The 23,043-nt window shown below is 47.4% G+C and overlaps 1 protein-coding gene across 2 annotated transcripts in view; it reads right to left on the bottom strand.

Annotated features, from left to right (window-relative positions):
- Window positions 1–23,043, bottom strand: part of Wdr62 (WD repeat domain 62) — a 40,268-nt gene that overhangs the window by 10,646 nt on the left and 6,579 nt on the right. For both annotated transcript variants that reach the window (XM_074057028.1, XM_074057029.1), the window contains exons 6-19: window positions 22,257–22,394; window positions 21,749–21,931; window positions 18,840–19,000; window positions 17,135–17,324; window positions 10,569–10,706; window positions 8,727–8,905; window positions 7,072–7,163; window positions 5,035–5,160; window positions 3,123–3,190; window positions 2,921–3,042; window positions 2,047–2,122; window positions 1,210–1,321; window positions 1,060–1,123; window positions 341–469 (exon numbers count right to left, since the gene is read on the bottom strand). In XM_074057028.1, coding sequence (XP_073913129.1) covers window positions 341–469; window positions 1,060–1,123; window positions 1,210–1,321; window positions 2,047–2,122; window positions 2,921–3,042; window positions 3,123–3,190; window positions 5,035–5,160; window positions 7,072–7,163; window positions 8,727–8,905; window positions 10,569–10,706; window positions 17,135–17,324; window positions 18,840–19,000; window positions 21,749–21,931; window positions 22,257–22,394 — 1,778 coding nt within the window. The remainder of the gene's footprint in view (window positions 1–340; window positions 470–1,059; window positions 1,124–1,209; window positions 1,322–2,046; window positions 2,123–2,920; window positions 3,043–3,122; window positions 3,191–5,034; window positions 5,161–7,071; window positions 7,164–8,726; window positions 8,906–10,568; window positions 10,707–17,134; window positions 17,325–18,839; window positions 19,001–21,748; window positions 21,932–22,256; window positions 22,395–23,043) is intronic.

Below are 23,043 nucleotides of genomic sequence, written 5' to 3'. Positions count from 1 at the left end.
GAGTGGCTAGGATTACAGGCGTAAGCCACCAATGCCCTGGTGTGGCATAGAGGACTCAAAGAGAGAAGTAAAGGAATAGCTTTCTTTTAGAGAATAAGAAAACACGCAGCTCCAGTGCACCCTCCCTTCCAGTACCCCTTCCTGGCCAAACCCACCCCTCCCTAGACTGGGTCAGGTTCCCACTGGTCTCCCACACCCCTGAAGCTTCCCATTCCCATGCCCAGAGGCTCGCCAGGCACACTGCTTCTGCACTTTAAAACCTCTCAGGTCGTCACTGGAACTGTGTTTTCAAAGTCTGTCTCCCCAACCAGGTTATAAGTGTACTAAGTGCTGATAGGACCTGGGATGGCCACTCCAATTCCTGTCCTTGGGCTGCTGCTGCCGCTGCTGCTCCTGGTGGTCGATCTCCAACAAGTGCTGCTTCATGCAGGTGGTGATCTCTGGGCCCAGGTGCCAGATGAACACGCAGCTGCAGAGGCCAGAGATGCAGAAGGGGAGGAGAGCGAACATGGGAGTTACTACCATGTCTGAGCCTGCAGCTACCTGTGTCACCACGGCCAAGTCCTCCTCCCACAGGTGAGCACAGGGCTTCAATTTTGTCAGATCTATGCCCTGACTCAGGCCATCCTGAGTCTAGGGCATCCTGGCAACCAGGGCCTGCTCTGGGGGCCTCAAGACCTGAGGAAAAGGGCTTCAGGGAAAGTATGTAAGAAATCAAAGGAAAAGCTGGAAGGGACTTCCTCAGCCACCCACCACGTGCTACGGAATTTACATGCATCATCCCTTTCGATTTTCATCACACAGTTTTCAAGGTGGATGGTGCATTTCTCTTTTGCAGAGGAGCAAAGGCTTAGAGAGGGGAAATAACCAGCTCAAGGGCATAAGAAAGTCAGTGACAGATCTATGATGGAACTCAGTGTTAGGAGTGACCCCAAGGTACATACTTGTACAAGGTGGGCGTGAGCTGGAGAGCTCCAAAGTTTGCGAGCACAATGTGCTGTTGTCTGAGACCCACGCCTAGAGGGAAGCCCAGCTGGAGCAGTTCTTGCCCTGTCCTACCTGTCTCCAGATACTGTGATCAAGTGACGACAGTCATAGGTGAACTTCATCCCGGTAATGATTTCTGCAAGCAAAGCAGAGAAGCCGCCCTTGCCTCTGAGTCAGAGGCTGTAGGTCCTGGCTGTAGGCTGGGCAGTGAGGAACACCCACCTGAGTGGCCAAACATCTTGGCAACACATTCTCCTGAATAAAAGTCGATCACAGAGATGCTTTTGTCAGAGCAGCTTGTGGCTAAGAAGGTGCCTGAGGGATCCACATGGACCTGCCAGGAAGAGTACCCACACGTCACTTAGGCTGCCTGCTTTACCCTACTTTAAAGCTTGAGTCAAACATCCGAACCCCTGCTGACTGAGGCTCCTTTTATGCTGGGCACTTGGTGCTAGGAATTGTCCTGGGGTCCTCTCCCTATATACACCTTGGCAGAGCAAGAACTCTTGCTTCCATTTTACAGGTGAAGAAATTAACAGATACCACAGTGGTCAGGCTCTGGACTAAACATCACATATGTGTGGACTCAATCCCTTTACAGAACCACCCTGAGAGAGAAGCTGTTTTTATTTGTATTTTACAGATTACAAAACAGGGTCAAGAGATGGTACCTTCCCAAGGTCACATAGTCAGCCTGAAGCAGAGTGGGGGGTCTGACCTCAGAACAACTCTCAGACTAGAGAGCACTCTGAGAAGTGCTTACCTTTCCCTGTGTCTCGTGGAGGGATGCCAGGGGAAGAGTCTAGGCTTCTCTGTTCTTCCCACCCCACCAAGCTGCCACTCAAACTGAAAGTCACTCTAGTGACCCTGCTTGGGACAGGCTCAGTAAAAGGCCACCCTCTTCCCTGCTGCCCAGCACCCTTGGCTAACCAGGCCTGAGTGGGTGCTGCCCAGCAAGTAATCCTTTGATTAAGCACCAGGGGGACACAGGGATCAGATGGCGGGTCAGGGCAGTGGACAGGCCCTGTGTTGGGTTGTGTGTGTGGAGGTCTTACCCACCTTCAGCAGGGACCCTTCATCACCCTGGGATCCCTTGTAGCATTTCTTCTGCTTTCCATTCACTGTATTGTAGACCCTGGAAAGGTAGGAGCACAATATAGGGGGATAAGGAGGGCTCTTCCCACCCAGCTGTTTCTTTTGGCTCTTGTTGCCTCCTCTCCCTAGAAGCCCCCTACTACCTCTTGTCTCCATTTGATGCCTGGACTGAATCCCCATCTCAAGTTGACCATACGGAAGTTACATATTGGGGTATCTACTTACTTAGTGTCTGTCCCCTCCATACAGCAAGCTCAGTGCCTGGCCCCAGCTGGAAGAAGCCCCTAAGGAGGTGAGAACACACCCTTCCCAGGCTCAGCTCTGATGTCCCTTTCTCTAGGAAGTCCTGCATGACCCTGGATAGGCTCAAGTGTCTCCCCAGGGCCTCCACAACCGCCAAAGTTATACTCATCCTAGCCCTGACCACTCTGTGCTGTAATTGTCTGGTGATATGGCAGTGTCCCTTCTACTGGAGTGTGAGCTCTGTGAAGGAGGGCCTGGGTTGCCCTGGCCAATATGGTAACCCCAGCACTGTCTGTCCCAGATAGGGCTCAGGAAAGGTGGGTGACTGAGTGAGTTTGTAACCTCTCAGGCACCCCAAGTAGGCTCCCGGGAGAGCCAAAGGAAGCCCTCTGCAAACTTGGTGGCTAAGACCAGAAGAGCCTGGCTTGTAAGAAGCACCCACTTTGTCTTTCATACCTCTATAGATTCTCAGGGACCACAGGAACAGTAAGGAAAGCAGATAGCTAAGGAGAAGACAGATCCACTGAGATCCCAGACAGGCCTGTCTATAACCAGCCAGGGCCAGGTCAACAAAGAGTACAGAGCAGCCCCTCACCTCACATTGCGGTCCTGACAGGCCACAGCCACATACTTCTGCGTGATGTCAATGTCCATGTCATACAAAGTGGTTTTCTCTGCTACGTGGTGGGTGCGGACAAAGTGCAGTCCATCCGAGGCCTGGCAGGGTGGCAAGACCTTCAGAGGATACCCCTGGCAGGCTTCCGACCCCAGCCCTCAAGGAAGCTATACCACCCTACCCTCTGGGCACTGCGGAAGTAGATGCTCTTGTCAGCCCCACAGCTGATCATCTGGATGTCTCTGTTGCCTGCAGGAAAGAAGGGACAGTGGGTCAGCCAGGGATGGGTTACACTGCATGGGAAGCTTGGGAGCCCCAGCTAGGGAACATACTAGGGCAGGGCAACCAGCCAGGTTCAGAAAGAACCCTGGAAGAGGTGAGACTCTGTAAGACATTGGCTGTGTGTGAGGGGGTCCAGGTGGAGCTGTTGGTCAGGCAGGCCACTGAAGAGAAAGGGCACATAGGGAAACAAAGCCCTGGCTGGTGACTCACACCTATAATCCTAGCTACTCAGGAGGCAGAGATCAGGGAAACAGAGGCCAGGGATACAGAAGGGATACCATCTTAAATGTGGGATTTAGGTGGGTGACTTGAGGGGTAGAGTGGAGGTGAGACTGTAGCAGGGACATGGAGGCTCATCCCATCAAGAACTATTAGGACATCTACACGAACCTTGGACTAGGCCCCATGCACGTGCCCAACCTTCCTGAATGCTCACCAGTCACCCCACACATGAACACAAGGGTTCAGAGGAAGTCCTTGTCCCAAGGTGTCCGGAGAGCCAAGACAGGACCAGGAATGAACACAAGCACTCTCTGGTGCCAGAATCAAAGTTGTTGCACACTGTGCTCCAAACCTGGGCTTCCCTCTCAGCCTCAGCTTTCTGTCTATACAGAAGGCCTAAGTCTTTCCTTGTAGAGCTATGTATAAGGCTGCTTGCTAGTAGTAAGCACTGAAAGTGATCTCACTTTTATTATTCTATTTTTATAGAATAAAGCTGTAATGAGGACAAGAAGACAGAACAAATAAAAACAAAGGCCTGGTACAAGAGGCATTCTTCCTTCATGACAGGACATTTGGGAGTGGATCTGACGTAAAAGGATTAGTTAGTCAAGCAGGAATTACCACACACAGAAGGGTGTAAGCCCTGTGGGGGAGTGAGTGTGACCTGGGAGAGACCCAGAGAGGCCTGCAAACTCCTAATAATGCTTTGCTTTTGAGCAACATGTGCATCTCAAGCCATTGGAACAGAATTGGCAATGGGTGCGTCTGTCCCTATTGTATCTACAGACTGTGAACTTTGAAATGGACATGCTATATTTGTTTCTTTGAATATATATTTCACAGATGACAGACAAAAGACTGACTCCTTCCTTAGAAAGGCAGTTTCTGACAGGTTCTGATGGGCCAGGGCTGGGTTTACATTCCCGATCCATGTTTTCACACTGCCCTGGGTGAACCAGGCCAGTCAGAGTAGGGCCCCAGGGAGCCAAGTGTAGGATGTGCACCTTCTCAGATTGGCCAGGGGCTCTAGTGCAGGGCCATCCCCTTTAGACGGTCCCCTTAAGGACTGACTACTGGCTATCCGGCTGGCCAGTCATTACCTCTGCTGGTCAAGCCATTGGATTTACTGATTTATTCTAACCACGTGCTCACACTTTTCTGAATATATTTTTCCTTTAGTGTAATCTGTTCTTGATATTAGTTTGTCACCTGAATTCCTGCTTTTTTGAAAAGACAAAAATAGAAAATATACTATTCACTTTGACTGATATTTTCATTTACTTTTGGGATGAGGTCTCTGTTGCCAGGCTGGTCTCAAAACCATAGGCTCCCATGATCCTCCATCCTCAGCGTCCTAAGTAGCTGGGACTTCAGGAGCATGCCTTTGTGTCCAGCCCTATTTACTTTGTAAAAAAATCTATGAACATTAATTTTCATAAACAAACAAAAAATTCCAGTCTTTGTGTCCTGCTGTGCCTTAATCCAGAGCTTGCATCCCTATTTCTGTTTAAGCTACAGGGTGTTCCTGCTGTTTCTTACAAGCAAAGAGGCCATATAATGAGGTGCAAAGTGGGAAGGAAGGGGCTCACCAGCAAACTTAATGGCCGTGATGGAGGAGGAGTGGTCGTCTAGGGTCTGCTCCAGGTTGTAGTTCTTCTCCACATTCAGCACGTGGATCAGGCGGTCCCGACTGGCTGAGGCCAGCAAGGTCAGTCCTGTGAGAGAAGAAGAACCTGGGTTCCCAAAGGCTGCCTGTATGCCTCCCAGAAAGGTAGCATGACTGAGCTGTCCAGTCCTTGGAGAAGGGCTGTAGTCAAGTTGTCCTGAACCCAGAAAAGACCATGTTCTTTGCTCTGGGTATTTTTTCCCAAGAGCCCCTGAGCCCTTTGTTCAGGGAAGACAAATCTTAACATATGCAGGGTGCTGTGCACACATCCATAGTAGATGCTCTGGCAGAGCCCAGTACCCTTTTTTGGAGAGTCCAATTCCATGGCATGGCATGGCATGGCACGGGAAGCCCTGGTATCCTCTCAACCTCACCTGAACCACACTCCTCACTTGAGAGAGCACAGCCTTGCTGACTGCTTGGCCTTCTCCACCCACCCCTCAGATAGTGCCTGTCTGGTCACCAGGTGAGAATGAAGCCTAAGAACACAACCTGAGGCTGAAGAAAAGTTCAGGAAAGGCATAGGAATCAAGGAGATTTAGAGAAAAAATGGTGGGCAGAGGTGTAGGATGTGGAAAAATGACAGATGGTGGGAAAAAACCATCATTTAACACCTCAGGACATAACTCCACTTATGCTGGAGTCTGGACAAAGATGTAGCATGTGAATCAAATCATGGTGAAAATGCAAAACTCAAGTTGAGAGAAATTCTACCAAATGACTGGCCTGTACTCTGCAGAAAGCCAAATTCAAAGACTTAATTTTGACTTAAAATTAAGACTTAATCACAGTCTTAATTTGACTGTGGCAATGTTCCAGAACAGGCAACAAATAAGCCAAGACAATTAAAATGTGAACCTGGATTAGAAAAATGACCATGCTATGACAACAATATGCCAATAATGGGACAACTGGCAAAATTTAAATAAGGACCATGGGAGAGATGACAGCCCCGCATCAAAGATTTGATAGGTGTGCTGTAGACATGTTTTACATTTGTTTGTTTTTTGTTTTATTTACAGTGCTGGGGGGAATGCAGGCTATCATACATGCTAGGCAAGTGCTCTCCTACTGAGCCACCTCCCCTAGCATGCAGTATTTATGTAAATGGTGTCCTCTTTTCCTGGAAATGCTCCCAGAAGTATTCTAGGGCAAAGGGGCATCATGTCTGCAACTTACTGTCAAATAATCTGGCAAAAGAAAAAAGCATTTTATTTTTTGTATATCTGCATATGTAACACACATGTATATACAGAGAGCAACAGGGAGAGGGAAAGCAGAGGGAAGTCATAATCACAGGTCAGATTGGATTTAAAAGAAAAATCTTGAAGCCCAGTGCCGGTGGCTCACGTCTATAATCCTAGCTACTCAGGAGGCAGAGATAAGGAGAATCGCTGTTTGAAGCCAGCCCAGGCAAATAGTTTGTGAGACCCTATCCCAAAAATACCCAACAAAAAAAGGGCAGGCAGAGTGGCTTAAGTGGTAGAGTACCTGCTTAGCAAGCATCAGGTCCTGATTCAAACCCAGTATTGCCAAAAATAAATAAATAAATAAAATAAAGTAAATAAGAAAGAAAAAACTTGAATCTGGGTGAAGGGTATATGAATGTTCCTTATAATAGTCTTACAATTATTCTGTCACCTTCAAACTTTTCCAAAATAATGCCTAACAATCAGTGTGTCTTCCCAGTAGAAGCCGAGCTCATTCAGACATTCTCTCTTGTAGATCACTCACCTCCTTGGCCTGGGCATTGCTGGGGTGTGAGATCACCATGAAGCAGTCAAGTTGGGCCCAGCCTGCAAGTGTCTTGCTTTGAAGAGTTCCAGCCACCTTGGTCCCAGGGTCCAGCAACAAGATCCAGCCCTTACTAAACCCAGGATTCCTAGCTGTGTTCCCTAGTCTCACCAAACACCAATTCCCAATTTCTGTGGCTCCACCTCCCCCAACATGCCAGGCTCACCTGTTTCGGGCTTGGAGTACTCCAGGCATAGCACTTCAGCATCATGGGCCTCCACCTTGACCAGCTCGTCCATGAAGTGCAGCTCATGGATCCTGGGGAACACACACTGCCTGCTATACTCTGCCCAGGCTCCCCATCTCTTGGGCCCATTTGCCCAAGGTGCTCTACTAGAAAAGGTCAGAACAGCCAGACAGGCAACACTAGAAGCCCCTATCATGCCAACGGGTCTAGATGCCCAACACATCCCATGTAGAAAGCTGCCACCATAAAGCAGCGGAAAGCAAGTCAAGTAGACTTCACTCGCCAGGCCAAAACATCCCAGGACAGTCCTTTGGGAGAATGGATATTTCTTCAGGGCCGCATCAGAGGTGATCCCTGAGGGGAATGGGGGCCTGGGGTCATCATCGAGGATACAGCTCTAATTCTTTTTTTTGGCAGTACTGGGGTTTCAACTCAGGGGCTTGCATGTGCGTGGCAAGTGCGCTAGTACTTTAAGGAGCCATGCCCCCAGCCCTCATTCTTAAACGGTCTCAAAAATGGACCCTCTTCATTCTCTCAAAATAAAATCAATCAACAGGCCATCCCGGCTCTTCCACTGCCTACTGTGTGATTTTAGCCCAGCCACTTGGCTTCTCTGATCTCAGTGAACCATCTGAAAAACAAAGCTAAATAGTGCTTACATAGGAGGTTTGGTGAGGTTAAATAAGTTTATATACACAGTGCTCAGGATAGCACCCATCAAGAATGTTACACCCATGTTAACTTTTTTTTTTTATTAAGATGGGGTCTCACTATGTAGCCTAGGCTGGTCTGGAATTCTCAGTCCTTCTGCCTCAGCCTTCCTAGTGCTGGGATTACAGTGACCACCACCATGCTGGGCCTGTGTTAGCTCTTGTTACTGTTTGCCATTCATACAGAGCCTGTCAATGTGAGTAACTCACTGACACACTTCATTGTGCCTCACGCAGTGGTCAGTATCATAACAGTTGCCAGTGTTTATAAATTCAGAGGGCCTGGGGGTACAGCTCAAGCAGTGGAGCGCTTGCCTAGGAAGCACGAGGCCCTGGGTGCAGTCCCCAGTATTGCAAAAAGTAAAATAAAAAATTTAAAAATTACATAATTTCACAGAAAAAGCCCTACACTTTCTGCTCTTCTTAGACAACTTGAAGCCTGTTCTCTCAGTGCCATGTGGTGACTACTCCTTTATGGAGCACATGTCCCCATTATCCCCCAGTAGCTCCAACACCCAGATGGTCACAGCTATCATGTCATCTAAACCTAGTCCCTGTGACAGGCTCATGTTTCACAAGGGTGGTAAACAGCCACCAGGATGCCCTGCAGCTGGTATCTGTCACTGATGTTTTGGCACTGCTACCATGTGGCTGGTGAAAGTGGTGCGAGTCTGCCTGGCTGCTGTGTGGGCCGTCTACACATCTAGCTGCCAAGGACCTGGCACTTTCCCTGACCTCAGCCTTCTGGAAGCCCCTTCCCAGCTAAGTCCCCAGGGGTGGCTGCCCACGGGACTGGGCAAAACTTACAGTCCCTCATTCCCAGTGGTCAGCTGGAGGTGTCAAGACCAGAGCTCCTCCCAGCTGTCCCGAGAACCCCAGCCAGAGTTGGGAGATGCACATTAGATATGGCCAGGGCACACTTGCCTCAGATTTCCACTCCGGTCGCCTGAAGCCAAGTGCTGGCCGTCAGGACTGACCTGCATGACGCGCACCCCAGCTTTCACATCCACAGGCGTCCCGTTCTCGCTGCCCCGGTCGGGGAAGTGTGATGTGTCCTGCAGGTGCTGGATGTCATTCTCCACGTACACTACTTTCAGAAGGGTCTATGGGAAGGAGAGGGCTGGCGTCAGTGCTCACCGGGCCACCCCATCGCTAGTCACTCCTTCGTTAGTACCAAAACTTCAGTTTTGAGCTGGAAGTAATCACCACTCTGAGCAATAGCTGTTTTCCAATCTCCCTTGCAGCTAGATGAGACTATGTGTGTGAATTTTGGGCAATGAGCTATAAAGCAAATGAAAACCCTTCTGCTCTGTTACCTCCATCTTCCTGCCTAGAACTCCAATATGCTGTCCAGAGCTCCAGGAACCATTATAGATCCTGAGGATGAGAGTTACTCCCTTAACTGACACAATGGAGAGGGAGAAGGCCTTTAGGTCCCTAGGGGCTTCCTGCAGAACAGTCTGAACTAGTTACCTCCAGACTCCTTTCATAAGCCAGAAAGCCAAACTTCTATGAGTTTTGAGTCCTTCTATTGTGTACAACCAAACACAGCATAGGTGTAGAAGAGAAGATGGCATCCTTGGCTGGGGTGAGGGAAGTCGTAAAGCAGCACTTGCTACAGACGTCCTGTATCAAGGGCCTTTTTTGTCCAGCCACAATGACCTTCTTCAGATTTTCCAACTCACCTCAGGACCTGTGCATGGGTTATTCCCTAGGTGTGGAACTCTCTCCCCGTTTCTTTACTGCTCCCATCCCTCCAGATTGCAGCTCAACTATTTGTTTCTTCCAGAGGAAGCGGCTCCTGATGCCCAGACAAGGTTCCATGACGCCGTCACATATTCTATCTACTAGCATTATGTCCTTTTTCTTTTTTTGGGGGGCAGGGGAGGGACAAGGATTTGAACTTAGGGCTTCGAGCTTGCAAAGCAGGCATTCTATCATTTGAGCCACACTCCAGTCTATCTTGCTCTGGTTATTTTGGAAATGGGGTCTCACAAACTATCTGCCTGGGTTGGCCTCAAACCACAATACCCCCAACCTCAGCCTCCCAACTAGCTAGGATTATATGAGTGAGCTACTTGTACCGGCTTTCTTTTTTCTTTCATGGTGCTTATTGCACTTGTGCTTGTATGAAATTTGTTGTTATTGGTTCACTGTCTGTACCTCCTCCACTAGACTTGTGGGTGCCACAGGGCAGGGGATGGGTCTGTCTTAGTCACTGCTGTGTCCTTGGCACAGACCTGAGTAAGTATATGCAGAAGAAACGAATGCATGACTCAGGTCCCAGCTATTCAGAACAGCTCCTCGCTGGCCTTGCATTACTAACCAACATCTCCTCAGCCCCACTGAGGCTTCCTGCAGGGCCTTGCTGGCACCCCAGGAGGCCTCCCTGCATGACAGGCTAGCTCAACAGGGGAAGGCCCTGCCTGGCTTGGCCCACCAGGTACAGTCTCAGGGAGATCCCACTCAAAACTTAGGGACCAATTTTATCTCTATTGAATGTATGGAGTTACCTGGAATGGCCTCATACACACACACCTGGACAGCAGGAGCTGGCTAGCAGAGAGAATCAGAAAGGACAGACCCTGCCACCCCAGAAAGGAATAGAGAGAAACAGAAGGAGGAACCCTGCCCTGATTCCTGGTTCTGGCCCTAGTAAAGCCTAACAGCCAGGTTCCATAGGCTTCTGCCTGCCCTTATATCCTGATTGGCCTAAAGGAGGTCTTCATTCCTCCTTGAAAGGGAGGTCATGATGAAGCTGCTCACATTGCTGAAGATGTTTTTCTGCCAGTGAGAGCTGGAGTCGCTGTTCATGTTCCAGAACCGGATGGTGTTGTCTGAGGAACAAGTCAGGAAAGACCCGGATGGCAAACAAGCTCTCTGATCTTCAAATTCAGGATACACCTATAATTCCCAGATAACAAGGCAAAGGGTGGTTCATTATGTTCACTTCTGTGACAGCACAGTGATATACTGCTGCATTTGGTGAGAAAAAGACAAACAGGTATGGTATAGTACCTTCTATGTTAAAAAATAAATGAGGGGATAAAAAGGACATAAATACTCCCATTTATTGTCCATGGTACTTCAGCCCAAGCCTTAAAAACAACCTCACAAATTTCCAAGAAAATTGGGCAGCTCAGTCAAAAATCACTAAGTGTAAAAGGAAGCAAGGTATTAAGAAGAAACATCAGAGTCTAGCAAAATCATCAAATATTGGAATTATCAGATAGAATATAAAATCACTATGTTAAAAAAGCTTGTTAAATAACTTTAACAAAATTTAAAGTATGAGTAGTCAATCCGAAATTATAAAAATTAACCAAAAAGGACTGAAAAAGAACAAAATAGAACTGTTTCTAGAAATGAAAAATAAAGCAGGGCTGGCAGTGTGGCTCAAGTGGTTGAGTGCCTGCCTAGCAAGTGTGAGGTCCTGAGTTCAAACTCCATACCCATTAAGAAAGAAAAGAAGAAAAAAGAAAACAAAAGAGAAAAGAAAAGAAAGAAAAAGCGTATTTTTTTTCTTTCTTTTTTTGGTGCTAGGGCTTGAATCCACAGACTACCATTGAGGTACACCTCAGTCTAAAAAATAAAAGACATTAAAAACCAGCCAGGCACAGTGATGCATGCCTGTAATCCCAGAGCTCAGGAAACACAAGTTGAAGAGTTTAAGGCCAGCCTGTGCTGTATGAGACCGTATCTCAAAAACAACACTGCAAAACAAAAACAAAAGACACAGTTTAAGAAATGAAATGAACTGGGAGACAGAACTGAAGAGTTGTTTAGAATGAAGTTCAGAGATGCAAAGAGACAACATGCAAAGAGATTTCAAAGACTCAGCAGGGGGCTCACACCTGTAATCTCAGTTACTCAGGAGGTCAGATCAGGAGGATCCTGGCTTGAGAGGCCAGCATAAGGAAAAGTTAGTGAGATCCCATCTCAACCACTAAGCCAGACATGGTGTCCAGTGCCTGTCATCACAGCTACATCAGAGGCCTTATGTAGGAGGATCAGAGTCCCAAGGCTGGCCATGGGGCAAAAATATCAGATCCTATCTGAAAAACAACTAAAGCAAAAGGACTGGGGATATTGCTCGAGTGGTAGAGTGCCTGCCTAGTAGCTGCCATAAATAAACAAACAAATAAAAAAAAATGACAGGTTTCTTTGACATTCAATATTGGATGTCCCCAACACCCGCTAAATATTTTGGGCCATTAAAGGGACAATGGGATTTAAAGACACCCAGGGTATGACTAAAATCACTGCAGGCCGCAAAATGCATGCCCAAAGTAAACCCAGGGGTGGAGTAAGATCTCAGGGCAGGGGCTGTGACAGACCAGCTGGACTCAAGGTAGATCACTACAGGAGAGGAGGGTGCTTCCCCTACAGGTAAGGTCACATGGAGGAAGCCTCTTAGGGGATGCCCTCAAGCCCTCCATGGTAGGCAAGTGCCCTCTTTCTCTCTTCCAGAAGTGGTGAACAGCTGGGGGTTCATCCTTAGGTTGTAATCTATACTACTGGAAGGATTTGATCACAGGTCCTCAAGCAAAAACGTCTTTTTTTTCTGCAACACTCTCCACTGTACCCTGGAAGATGGGGTGCCCTTGCCTACCAATGGTCCCTAGAAAAGAACACTATCCTATAATTAGACCTAGTCTATAGAAAGCTGAGGTCCCATTTGCCCAAGTATTCATGGCTTTATGTAGGACCTAGGGATAGCTTATAAAACCCAACAGAAAGTTTCTACTCTGGCTCTTCTCTCAGCTGACTCCTTCACTACCTCCTAATATGGAAAGCCCCTTCCAGCTGAGTCCATCTGAGGTCCTTTATGCACTCCCCTTCCTGTCTGACTCTTGAAATGACAGAACTCAAATAATATGTCATTAGCTAAGGCTAGCTAAAGTCCACAACAGATCCTTGATGCCAACCCCAACCCCCGTGACAGACCTGAAAAAAATGGGTCTTCCAAGGCCCAACTAGAGCCCTATGGAAAGGTTCCTCTGTGGTCTTACTTTCTACTCCTACAGCCATCATGGTTCCCATCACAGCCAGCTAGATCCACATCCCATATGTCAAGCTGGCCAACATACAGGATAGAGGATCCTTCTCTAATGGAATATACCTGTAAGTCAGAAGAAACTCTTAAATACCTCTTCAAAAGGATAAGTAGGTAAGTGAGCTCTGTCTTAACACAGAAAGAATGCACCCACGTTTTCTACTCCACAGTCCTCCATCACCTCCAGCTGCTTCACCTCCTCTGTCCTTCACCATGGAGCAGGCTTCCCCATCTGTCTGGAAGGTAACATGGGATCTCCCCCTCAAGAATTCACTGGCAGGGCTGGCGGGGTGGCTCAAGTGGTAAGAGCATCTGCCTAGCAAGTGTGAGTTTAAACCCCAGTGCTGCCAAAAAAAAAAAAAAAATTCACTATCTTCTGCTGATTATATTCTTCCCTGTCAGCCCCCATCTGCCCTTCTCCCTCCCTCCAGACACTGTCATTTACTTTGCCAACCACACAGCTCCCTACTCAACTCCACTTCTCCCTGCTGCATATGCATTAACCCCAAGAGCTGGGGCTACGTAGTCTCCATCTCTCCTAAACTCTGGGCCTCAATTCCCATTCACAACATTCATCAGCAAAGTGTGTCAGGAGCTGGAGCTGCTGCTCTTGAGTTTGAGAGACCTTGGTATCAACAATACCTTCACTATTCTCTGCCATGGCTTCCTGGTGAAGGCTCTCTTTTTCTTTTCTCACCAGTCCTCATGCAGAACATTCACTGTTTTTGGGTGTGAGGTACTGGGATTTGAACTTAGGGCCTGCACTTTGAGCCCTTTTTTTGTGATAGGTTTTTTTCGAGATAGGGTCTTGAGAACTATTTGCTGGGGCTGGCTTCAAACTGAAACCTGACCTCTGACTCCTAAGTAGCTAGGATTACAGGCATGAGCCATCAGCACCTGGCTCAGAACATTCACTTTTTGTATCAATCACATGAAGGGGGTTACTGTCCCTAAGTGGGAACCCTACACCCATTGTCACCTTGTCTTTTGGTTCTTCCCCAAGCTAGGCTGGATGATCAACAGATCAGCCTGGGATTATCTGATTATCAGTTCAGGGCTGGAGGAACACGACAAAGCTGGGACACAATTGTTACCTCCTTGCCTCTACCATTAAGAGGCACACTATTTTGCCAGGGCTACCCCACCCATCATACACAGTCCTTTCGACTTTCTTCTTTTCTTTTTTTTTTTTGCAGTACTGGGGCTTGAACTCAGGGCCTATACCTTGAACCACTCCACCAGCCCTTTTTTTTTGCGAAGGATTTTTTTTCGAGAGGGTCTCACAAAATTGTTTGCTTGGGATGGCTTCGAACCTCGATCCTCCTGATCTCTGCCTCCTGAGTAAATAGGATTACAGGTGTGAGCCACTGGCACCCGACTCCACCTGACTTCTTAACCAGACTCACTTTCACAATTGTGCTATCCTCTTTGGAGTGATCCTACCCTCCCTTGTTTTTTGTTGTTGTTGTTGTTCCTTTTTTGGCAGCACTGGGGCTTGAACTCAGGGTCTCACATTTGCTAGGCAGGCCCTCTACTACTTGAGCCACTCTGCCAGCCCTACCCTACTTGGGAACCTCTAAGGGAAACTCTTTGCCATCAATGCCCCCAACTCCTTCCTTTCACCCATTGGTGCAGCCTCTCTAGAGGTCAGGAGGTTTAAGGCTCTCCAATAGAAACCTCTTCCTCAATGTATAAAATCAGGGGAGCCCATAAGTCTTCCACACCTCCATAACCACCAACCTGGACCCCAGCCTAGGGGATCTTATTTCATATGCGGAACTAAGGCTTACTTGGCTTACCTCTATATGGGGAGGAACAAGTCCCCTTGGACATGATGGCCACTTCATTTTGTGACAACTAAAGTCCTGCTGATGGAACAACAGAGAAGCTATTTTCTTAGCAGCTGCCTCTGCCTGAGCCTAATTAACCTTCCTGTGTCCTGACAAAGACCCTGAGTACTGTCCCTCCCCCAACAGGAAGCAGCTAAAATCCACCTTGTTGCCCATATCTCTGAAAGAATTCAGGGTCCTGAGCTCTTGTTGGTACTTTAAAGGGAACTCAATTAGCAGAAGCTGAGTGAGTCAAGACACCAAAATGTTAATGTAGGCAGGAATGAAGAAATATCTCAGGCTACTTTCCCTCCCAGAAGGCAGAATAATAAAACCCCTGACTCATCCCTGGACTGACCACAGACATAATGAACCATCGCTGAAACAATAGTTAACATAATGGTCCACACCTGGACAGCCTTTGCCCAACTGTCAAACCATTTGGGGAGGGTCTCAGTTTTGCACTAAATAGTAACCCCACCCAAGCCTCCACAGCTTCCAGGAGCATTTGCCCCTTATCCAATTGCCTCATGCTTCAAGGTATACTTAAATTTGCTAATAAATCATTCTTTACTATCTTTCTACTTTTTTGTGGGTCTTTTGCAGCATGATTCTTTTGCCCTACCTGGAGCAGTGTTCTCATCCAAGGACTGAGGAACATTTCAAACTCTCCAAAACACTGGTAACTGTAACAGCATAGATTTTTAATCTTTCAAAATCCCCACATAAGAGGAGACTCACTTCTGTAGTCCTAGCTACTTAAAAGGCTGAGATCCAGAGGATCAAGATTTGAGGCAGCCCAGGCAAATATTTTGAGGGACACTATCTCTAAAATAACCAGAGTAATGTGGACTGGAGTGTGGCTCAAGCTGTACAGTGCTTGCTTTGCAAGCTCAAAGCTCTGAGTTCAAATCCCAGTCCCACCAAAAAAATAAATAAAATAAAAATTAACAAAGAAAAGAGCAACCAGATAGCAAAACCCAAATTCCATAGACACGTAGGCAAACTAGGCAGCAAAACTGCCCCATAATACATCACCACCAGTAGTGAGCTATGTGTATGTAGTAACATGCATCCAGGAGGCTCAAGAGCAGAGCAACCTCAGAATAGCCAACAGGTGTCTACTTGAAAGCACACTAGGCCACACTGCACAGCAGCTGGAATAGGGGAGCGATTTTTTTATTTCTTAATTAATTAATTTATTTTGCAGTACTGGGGTTTGATCTCAGGGCCTTGTGCTTTCTTAGGGTCTCATACTTGCTAGGCATGCATTCTACTACTTGAGCCACTCCACCAATCCTAACATTTAGTTTTATCTATAATATTTCACCTTTTTTTAAATTTTAAAAAATTTCATGTATACTTCACATACGTATTTCCTTATTTTTTGGTACATCTGGTTTTTTGGTTTGTTTTGTTTTTTGACAGAGTCTCACTATGTAGCCCAGTCTGGCTTCAACCCTTTCATCCTCCTGCCTTAGTCTTCGAAGTGCTGGGATTACAGGCACCCACTATCATGCCCAGTTTCACATACAAATTTTAAAAGTACTTTAAAACATTCTTGCTAAGTAAAAACAAGTACTGTCAACACAATCATCATACCCACATGACAGATAGATTCAGGCAGTCAAAGGGCTGAATAATGCCTATTCCAAAGGACTGAGTTCTCTCTTACATCCTGAATTGGGCTGCTAAAAATGTAATTCCTCTAGGACAAACATTCAGAAAATTAGTAAGAAAAAAAAAAAGAAAGAATGTGTAAGACCAGTTGCCTTATATACAAAGAGCACTTAGAACAGCTTTGGAGACTGAAAACCCATAAATTCTCAGAAAATAAAAACTTCAACACTTTTTTTTTTTTTTTACAAAGCAGTAAAATACAGAAACGACCATGCACAGGTCACTGCGGGACACAGTCTCCTGCCACAGGGCCACTGCTCTTGTGTTTGTCCCAACAGTCCCATGTCCCTCTCCCTCACTCCTGCAGGTCTCTGCTCAGATGGCATGGCCTCAGAGAGGCCTGTCGAAATGCCCATTCTTCTCTCCCCTTTGTCCTACTCAGCCTTACTTTTCTTCAGAGGGATGTTGCTACTTGGCAAGCAATATTCCGGTGTTTTTCAGTTTACTCTCCCATCCACATGAGCCCCATGAAGGCAGGACTTTTTTATTTCTTTTCTACTCAGCTGTGTCCCCAGCACCTAGAAGAGGGCCTGGTACATAGTGGGGGTCACCGAGGGGTTTTTTGTTGTTGTTGTTTTGATTCAGATTGGCCTAGAATTTGTGATCTTCTTGCCTTAGCCTCCTGAATGCTGGGAATTATGGGCCTGTACCACAACACCTGGCCTCAATGAGTATGTTTTGAACAAATGGTTCAATGGGCTGTCCAAACTCCACGGAAGTTTCTACTAGCTGGCTGAGCACCCAGGAGGAGAAAGAGAGGGGCTTACCTCCACATTCCAGACATAGGAGCTGTGGAAGAGCTCTGACCACATCTTGCTCACTTTGTTGATGTCCTTAACATCCCAGACATAGATGCTGTGGTCTTTGTACACGCAGGACAGCCACTGATGGACAGGGTCAAACGTCAGTGCCACTGTATCTGGGTAGACTGCTTCTGCTTTCCTGTGGAAGAGGAAGCTAACAAGGCCACCTGGGTCATCGTCACTATCAATGTCAGTGTGAGTTCTAAGAGCCACTTCTGGTGACACAGGAGCTGCCTCCTGTCTGGTAATGCCAGACATCTCTCCTACTCCAACTCCCCTTCTCTGTCCTCCTCCTTCCTTTGCTTTGCTTCTATAGAGGTTGCAAACTGGAAAGCCTAGCCTCTGAGCATTTTCAGTTCTCCACTCATCGACCATTCTTTCCTTCACTGCACTCAATCCAAGCTCTGGTTTGTTTTTTCTGATCATTGAAGGAAAACCAGCAGGCATCTCAGGTCTCCTCTCCTCTATCCTTGGCCTCACCAACACATAATCCAAATCCCTGTGTGAGGTAGCTGAGGAGGGATCTCCTGGCCGCAGTGACTCTACAAAGGCTGCAGCTTACTCAGCACTTACTGTGCCAGGCTGAGAATCCATCTGCACTAAATTCTCATAACCACCAGGAAAAGTAGGTACTTTAGAGATGGGGAAACTGAAGCCCAGAGTAGCACACTGACCTGCCCAGCACACAACAGAAGGTGGCAGAGCTGGGTAGCCTAGCTACCACAATGTGCCATAGTTTGTGGATTGCTCAGCCAGCCTCTCTTTCCTTCACAACATCCAATCACCCCCTCTAGGCTTCTCTTGGAAAAGACACCCTGGAGCTAATGTCTAGCAATCTACAGAGAGGCAGCCCCAGGCACCCAGCACTCTCTGGTTGGGTACCCTGCCCACACTCCATAAAAGAGACTTAGAACAAAAGGGACAGGCCACAACTTAGCCTTTGCCTCCACTCCAACATGGCAAGGGATCTAATGGCCCAGTTGTGCAACCTCCCGTGGTTGCCCATCAACCTCAGGACAGACTACAGGCTTCTCCTGCTAGGACCTCATCTCTTACCATCCTCTGCCAGCACAATGTGCTCCCGTCCCACACTCCCTTGCTGTTCCTGCAACATGCCACACCCAGGGTTCTGTCCTCTAAGGCCTTTATACTTGCTGCCCACATAGCTGACTCCTATCAGTCAATTGCCACAGCCCTGCCCAAAACTCTCCCTCCTGAGCCCCTGCTTTCTCTCACCACAGTGCCCAGCCACCTGACAGTCTCAGTTCTGTACTTGATTTTCATCACTGCACTGTAGGCTTCATGGTAGCAGATTCTGCTGTCTAGCTTTCCTGCATCCAGCCTAGGGCAGGTGCTTAGTAGCTGCTTAACAATGTCAGCCACATGGAGGCGCACATTCTATGCCTGCTCTGAGCGCCTGTGAGCACTTGCCATGACCTGGAGTTATTCTGTTTACTCCTGTATTTCTTCCCGCCACCCACTCTCACTTCTCATCCTGGACTTGCCTCGGGAGGCAGGACTTCTCTGCTTTATTCATGTTGCAATGCCCAAGGCTAAAAGTAATCACTAGTATTATTGTAGGATGGCCAGGCGGGTGATAGATCTGGAGGGATAGAGTTGGACAGACTGGGTGGACCCCTCTCCCTCCTCCTCCCCAGCAGGGCAGTACCTGGGCTCCAGGCCCTGTGCCACGTCTACCCCAAGATAGTGCGGCTTGGGCAGGTTGGCGAGGTAGTGCAGGTTGTGGGCCTGAAAGATTCGAACTATCCCATCTGTGCAGCCACAGAAGATGAGCTCCTCACTGACACAGAGGCAGGAAGACAGGGAGACCTGTGGAGACAGGACAGCCCCAGGTGAACCCAGTGCTTCATGTGGTCTGGCTAAGGGACAAGGGGACAGAGCAGCTTTGGGCTTCCAGAGAAGACTTATAATTACTTGGGTCTAAGGTGTCCATTTTAGTACACTTTACAAGTTCTGAAATTATGATACAGTGACAGTCACCACTGAAGGAAACCTGCCAGTAGGCGGACAGAGGCATGAGTTGGGATGGAGCATGGTCGCTGTATATAGAAGAACTTAGCTCATGTAGAAGACATGTGTTCAGCAAACTCAACTTCAGACAGGTCACTTGCAGTTGGGTTGAGGTTTTTAGCCTTAAATTTTATTCCTAGGTACTTAAAAACAACTTCAAAGCAGTCTAAAAAAACTTATAGTGTGTCGAAAAGACTGTCTATCTTACCAGGACGTGCAGAGAAGGGGCAGCAAATGCTGGACCTCTAGGCTTAAATGCTGTTTAACCTTTTTATTTTTTTTATTGTTTTATTATTCATATGTGCATACAAGGCTTGGGTCATTTCTCTCCCCTGCCCCCACCCCCTCCCTTACCACCCTGTTTAACCTTTTGTAAGAAGATTAAAACCAGAAAAAAAACAAAATGATGCCTAGTCACCTAGGAAAGGCAGAGAAAACTTGGAATTCTTACAGTCTGGAGGTAAAGTCAAAAGAGCAAGCTAGGAAAAGGAGGGGAAACCATGTAGCCAAATAGGCAGCCAGCCAGGAATGGGAAGACAGCTTGGACCCAAGCTTTTAGAGAGGTTACGCCACTTGTTCACATATCATTCTTTAGTTTAAAATTTTATATATCTTCAAGGTTTGTTTTTTTTTTTTTTGATGGCACTGAAGTATGAACCCAGGACCTTGCACTTGCTAGGCAGGCTCTCTAACACTTGGTCCACAACCCAGCCAAATTTTATATATTTTGTAGAGTCGTTTTTTTTTTTTTTAAATTTTGGCAATACTGGGGTTCGAACTCAGGCATCATGCTTGCTTGGTAGGAGCTCTACCAACTTAAGCCATGCCTCTAGCCCTCTTTGCTTTAGGTCTTTTTTGGCAATTACTGGGGTTTGAATTTAGGGCCTCACACTTGCTAGGCAATCACTCTACCAATGAGCCACTCAGCAGCCCATTTTTGTTGTTTTTTGAATAGGGCCTCTCATCTACGCCTGGGCTGACCTGGGAGAGCCTTCTATTTATGCTTCCCAAGTAGCTGGGATGACAGGTGCATGCCACCACACTCAACTTTTATGGGTTAAGATGGGGTCCCTTGAACATTTTGCCTGGCTGGCTTCCTACCTTAATCAAATCTCCATCTCCTGAGTAGCTAGGATTTTAAGATTGAGCCACTGTGCTTGGTTTTGCATAGTCTTTTTTTAACTGAAAACTAAGCTAACAGTACCTTAGACTAAATAAGAAATGCAGTCCCTGTGCACAGCAGATTATGAGAGGCCTATGAGAACCATAAGCAAGGCGAGATGCAGCTGAACCGCTTTTCCTAAGATGTTTATCTGTAGGCTGAGATTGGCACAGCCCAGCCACAAAAGAGGAAAATGCAGAACAGCTGCTTCTCCTAAGTTGTTTATGGTCAGAGAAAGAAGTAGGAACACAGGTTTCTCCTGTTACAATGTCACACCCCTCCCCCATGCTCCACCCTGTTTACCACTGGATATAAAAGACTCAATGAAGGAGGAAGCAAGGCTTTTTGCTTTTGGCTTTTTGATGTGGGAGGCTTTGGAAGGGAAAAGGATTGCTGAAGGGAAAACAAATTGCTGAAGGGAAAGTGCTGGAGGAAGATTGCTTAAGGGGGAAAATGAATTGAAGGATGGATTGCTGAAGGGAAAAGAATTGCTGGAGGAGAATTGCTAAAGGGGAATTGCTAGCAAGTCTGAGGGCGAGACGTTAAGAAAGTTAAAGAGAACTTTATACACAGGCTTTAGAAAAAAAGCTAAGCTAAAGAAAAGCCAAAGAGAACATACGACAGTGCAAGTTAAGGATGGAGACTAAGAGTTATGCATATGCAGTTTTTAGGTGTGGCTGTTGATGGTTGCAAGTCTGAGGCTTTAAGAAAGCTAAAGAGAGAACATGGGACAGTGCAAGCCTGGGGGCAAAGACTTTAAGAGAGATTTTGCTAAAGAACAGCTAAGAGAAAACATGGGACAGAGCAAGTCTCAGGAAAGAGACTTTAAAGAACAGAAAAGAAGACTTTAAAAGCAAGGTTTTAAGGAAAAGCTTTAGAAGCAAGGTTTTAAAGAACTGCAAAGGAGTAAGGCCTTAAAGAATAAAGATAGAGAAAAGAATCAGGGTTGTGTGTCTCCACTCAAGTGCCCAACACACCTGGCCCCAACTTTCTGTCTGTCTATCCTTTGTCTTTTCTGCACCTCTAGTCGCACCCAGTTAGCCCAAGTTAGGTTTGGTAATAACCAGGAGCGAAAAAAAGCTCACTCCAAGTCCTCCCACTGGTGAAGAGTGCTCAATGAAGGGATATGTGAACTGGAGCCAATAGCGACAGGAAAACAACCTGACCTCATTTTAGGACACCGGAACTGTGTCAAGTACCTTACATTCATCCATCGTCACATGTGACTTTTTTTACCAACCATGAGGGGGCAGCAGTATTCCCATTCTGCAGATGAGGAAATTGCAGCTTAGAGAGGGCAATGAATGACTCATCCAGTCACACACACAGGACTTGTACAGCTGACCATCACGCACGGAGCATATGGTGTGGCAGAGGGGTGGTACCTTCAAGTTGATCCACTTCTCCAGCACCCGCTTCTCATTGAACTGGCAGAGGAGGCCCGAATAGGACACACAGAAGGTATTCCCTGCCATTCGGCCCCGGCCGCAGGCCACACCACAGAAGATGTTGTTGTGCAGCTCACCCAGGATGCCTGAGCGTCCAACCAGCGGCACTGTGCCAGTCACCTGGAGGCAGAGTAGGGCACAGTGTTCATAAAGCTCAACCCCCAACAGGGCTATGATGGGCCCCTCACTGACATAGCGAAACAGGACAACTCTGAGAAACTCCCTGAAATGGAGAAGGAAGGAAAAGCAGAATGCATTTCTCGACAGAAGGGCTACAAGGTGCAGTCCAAGAATAGGGCATGGCCCCAGGGGCAGGGGGTCCCATCAAGGATTGCCAGTCAGTACCTGGACCCTTAAGAAGCGAGATAACCTCTGAGACCACTGACCCCAAGTCTCAGGTAGAAACAAGAGCTCATAATGCCACTCATCAATGACGAGAACTCACCTTTGCTTCAGTGGAGACTTCCAAGAACCAGAATCTCACATGCCGGTTCCCAACAGTGACAAAATAGCTGCTGTCCTCAGAGAAGGAGAGGGCAATGACCCTACATGATACCTTGTTGGAGGCCACCACGATGTCTTTCTGGAAGAATCAGTGCAGAGAGGCTCAGGCCCACCCCACCGGACTCTGTGCCTTGCTGTCAGCCCTGGTGTCCCTGCTCACCAATTTTTCTTAAGACCTTGCAGTGAGCTGCTCTCTGGGGAAACCTGTGACTCTTGTCATTCCTAACCTCCAGAGGAGGCAACATGGAAGGGTCTCCAGGTGAAATTAAGTTCCAGAGTTCTCCCCAAGGGTCCAAGCTCTACAGTCCACAAATGGTGTTGGGGTCACAGCTGGGAGGTAAGGACAGGATAACCTATGGTTGCTACAGATATGGGTCTTGCTTTGGGCCAGCCCTGACCTCTTCACAGGATAACCCATGGAATCTCCTCCAGTGCCCTCTGAGGGAGGCATTCTCTTCCACACTGCTAGGCTGATGGGGGAGGTTATGTGCTCAAGATCACATAGTAGGTTAGAGCCAGGACTTGGTATCCTCTTCGGTTGACTCCCAGCTACTCCAAAGCAGCTTCCCAGTGCATGGCAACTCACTGAAGTCTCACAACTCAATGAGGCAAGGAAACACACAGAGGCTAAACCAGCTATTCAAAGTCACAGCTGGTCAACAGAAAAGTAATCCTAGTAATTCCACTAGTTTAGACCTTGTCATGGGTCCTACAATAATGTTGGGCCC

Source organism: Castor canadensis, chromosome 16 (assembly GCF_047511655.1).
Source record: "Castor canadensis chromosome 16, mCasCan1.hap1v2, whole genome shotgun sequence".
In the NCBI taxonomy this organism is placed as follows: Eukaryota; Metazoa; Chordata; class Mammalia; order Rodentia; family Castoridae; genus Castor; species Castor canadensis.
Note: the sequence above shows the minus strand (reverse complement) of the source record. Positions and strands in the feature narration are given on the sequence as shown.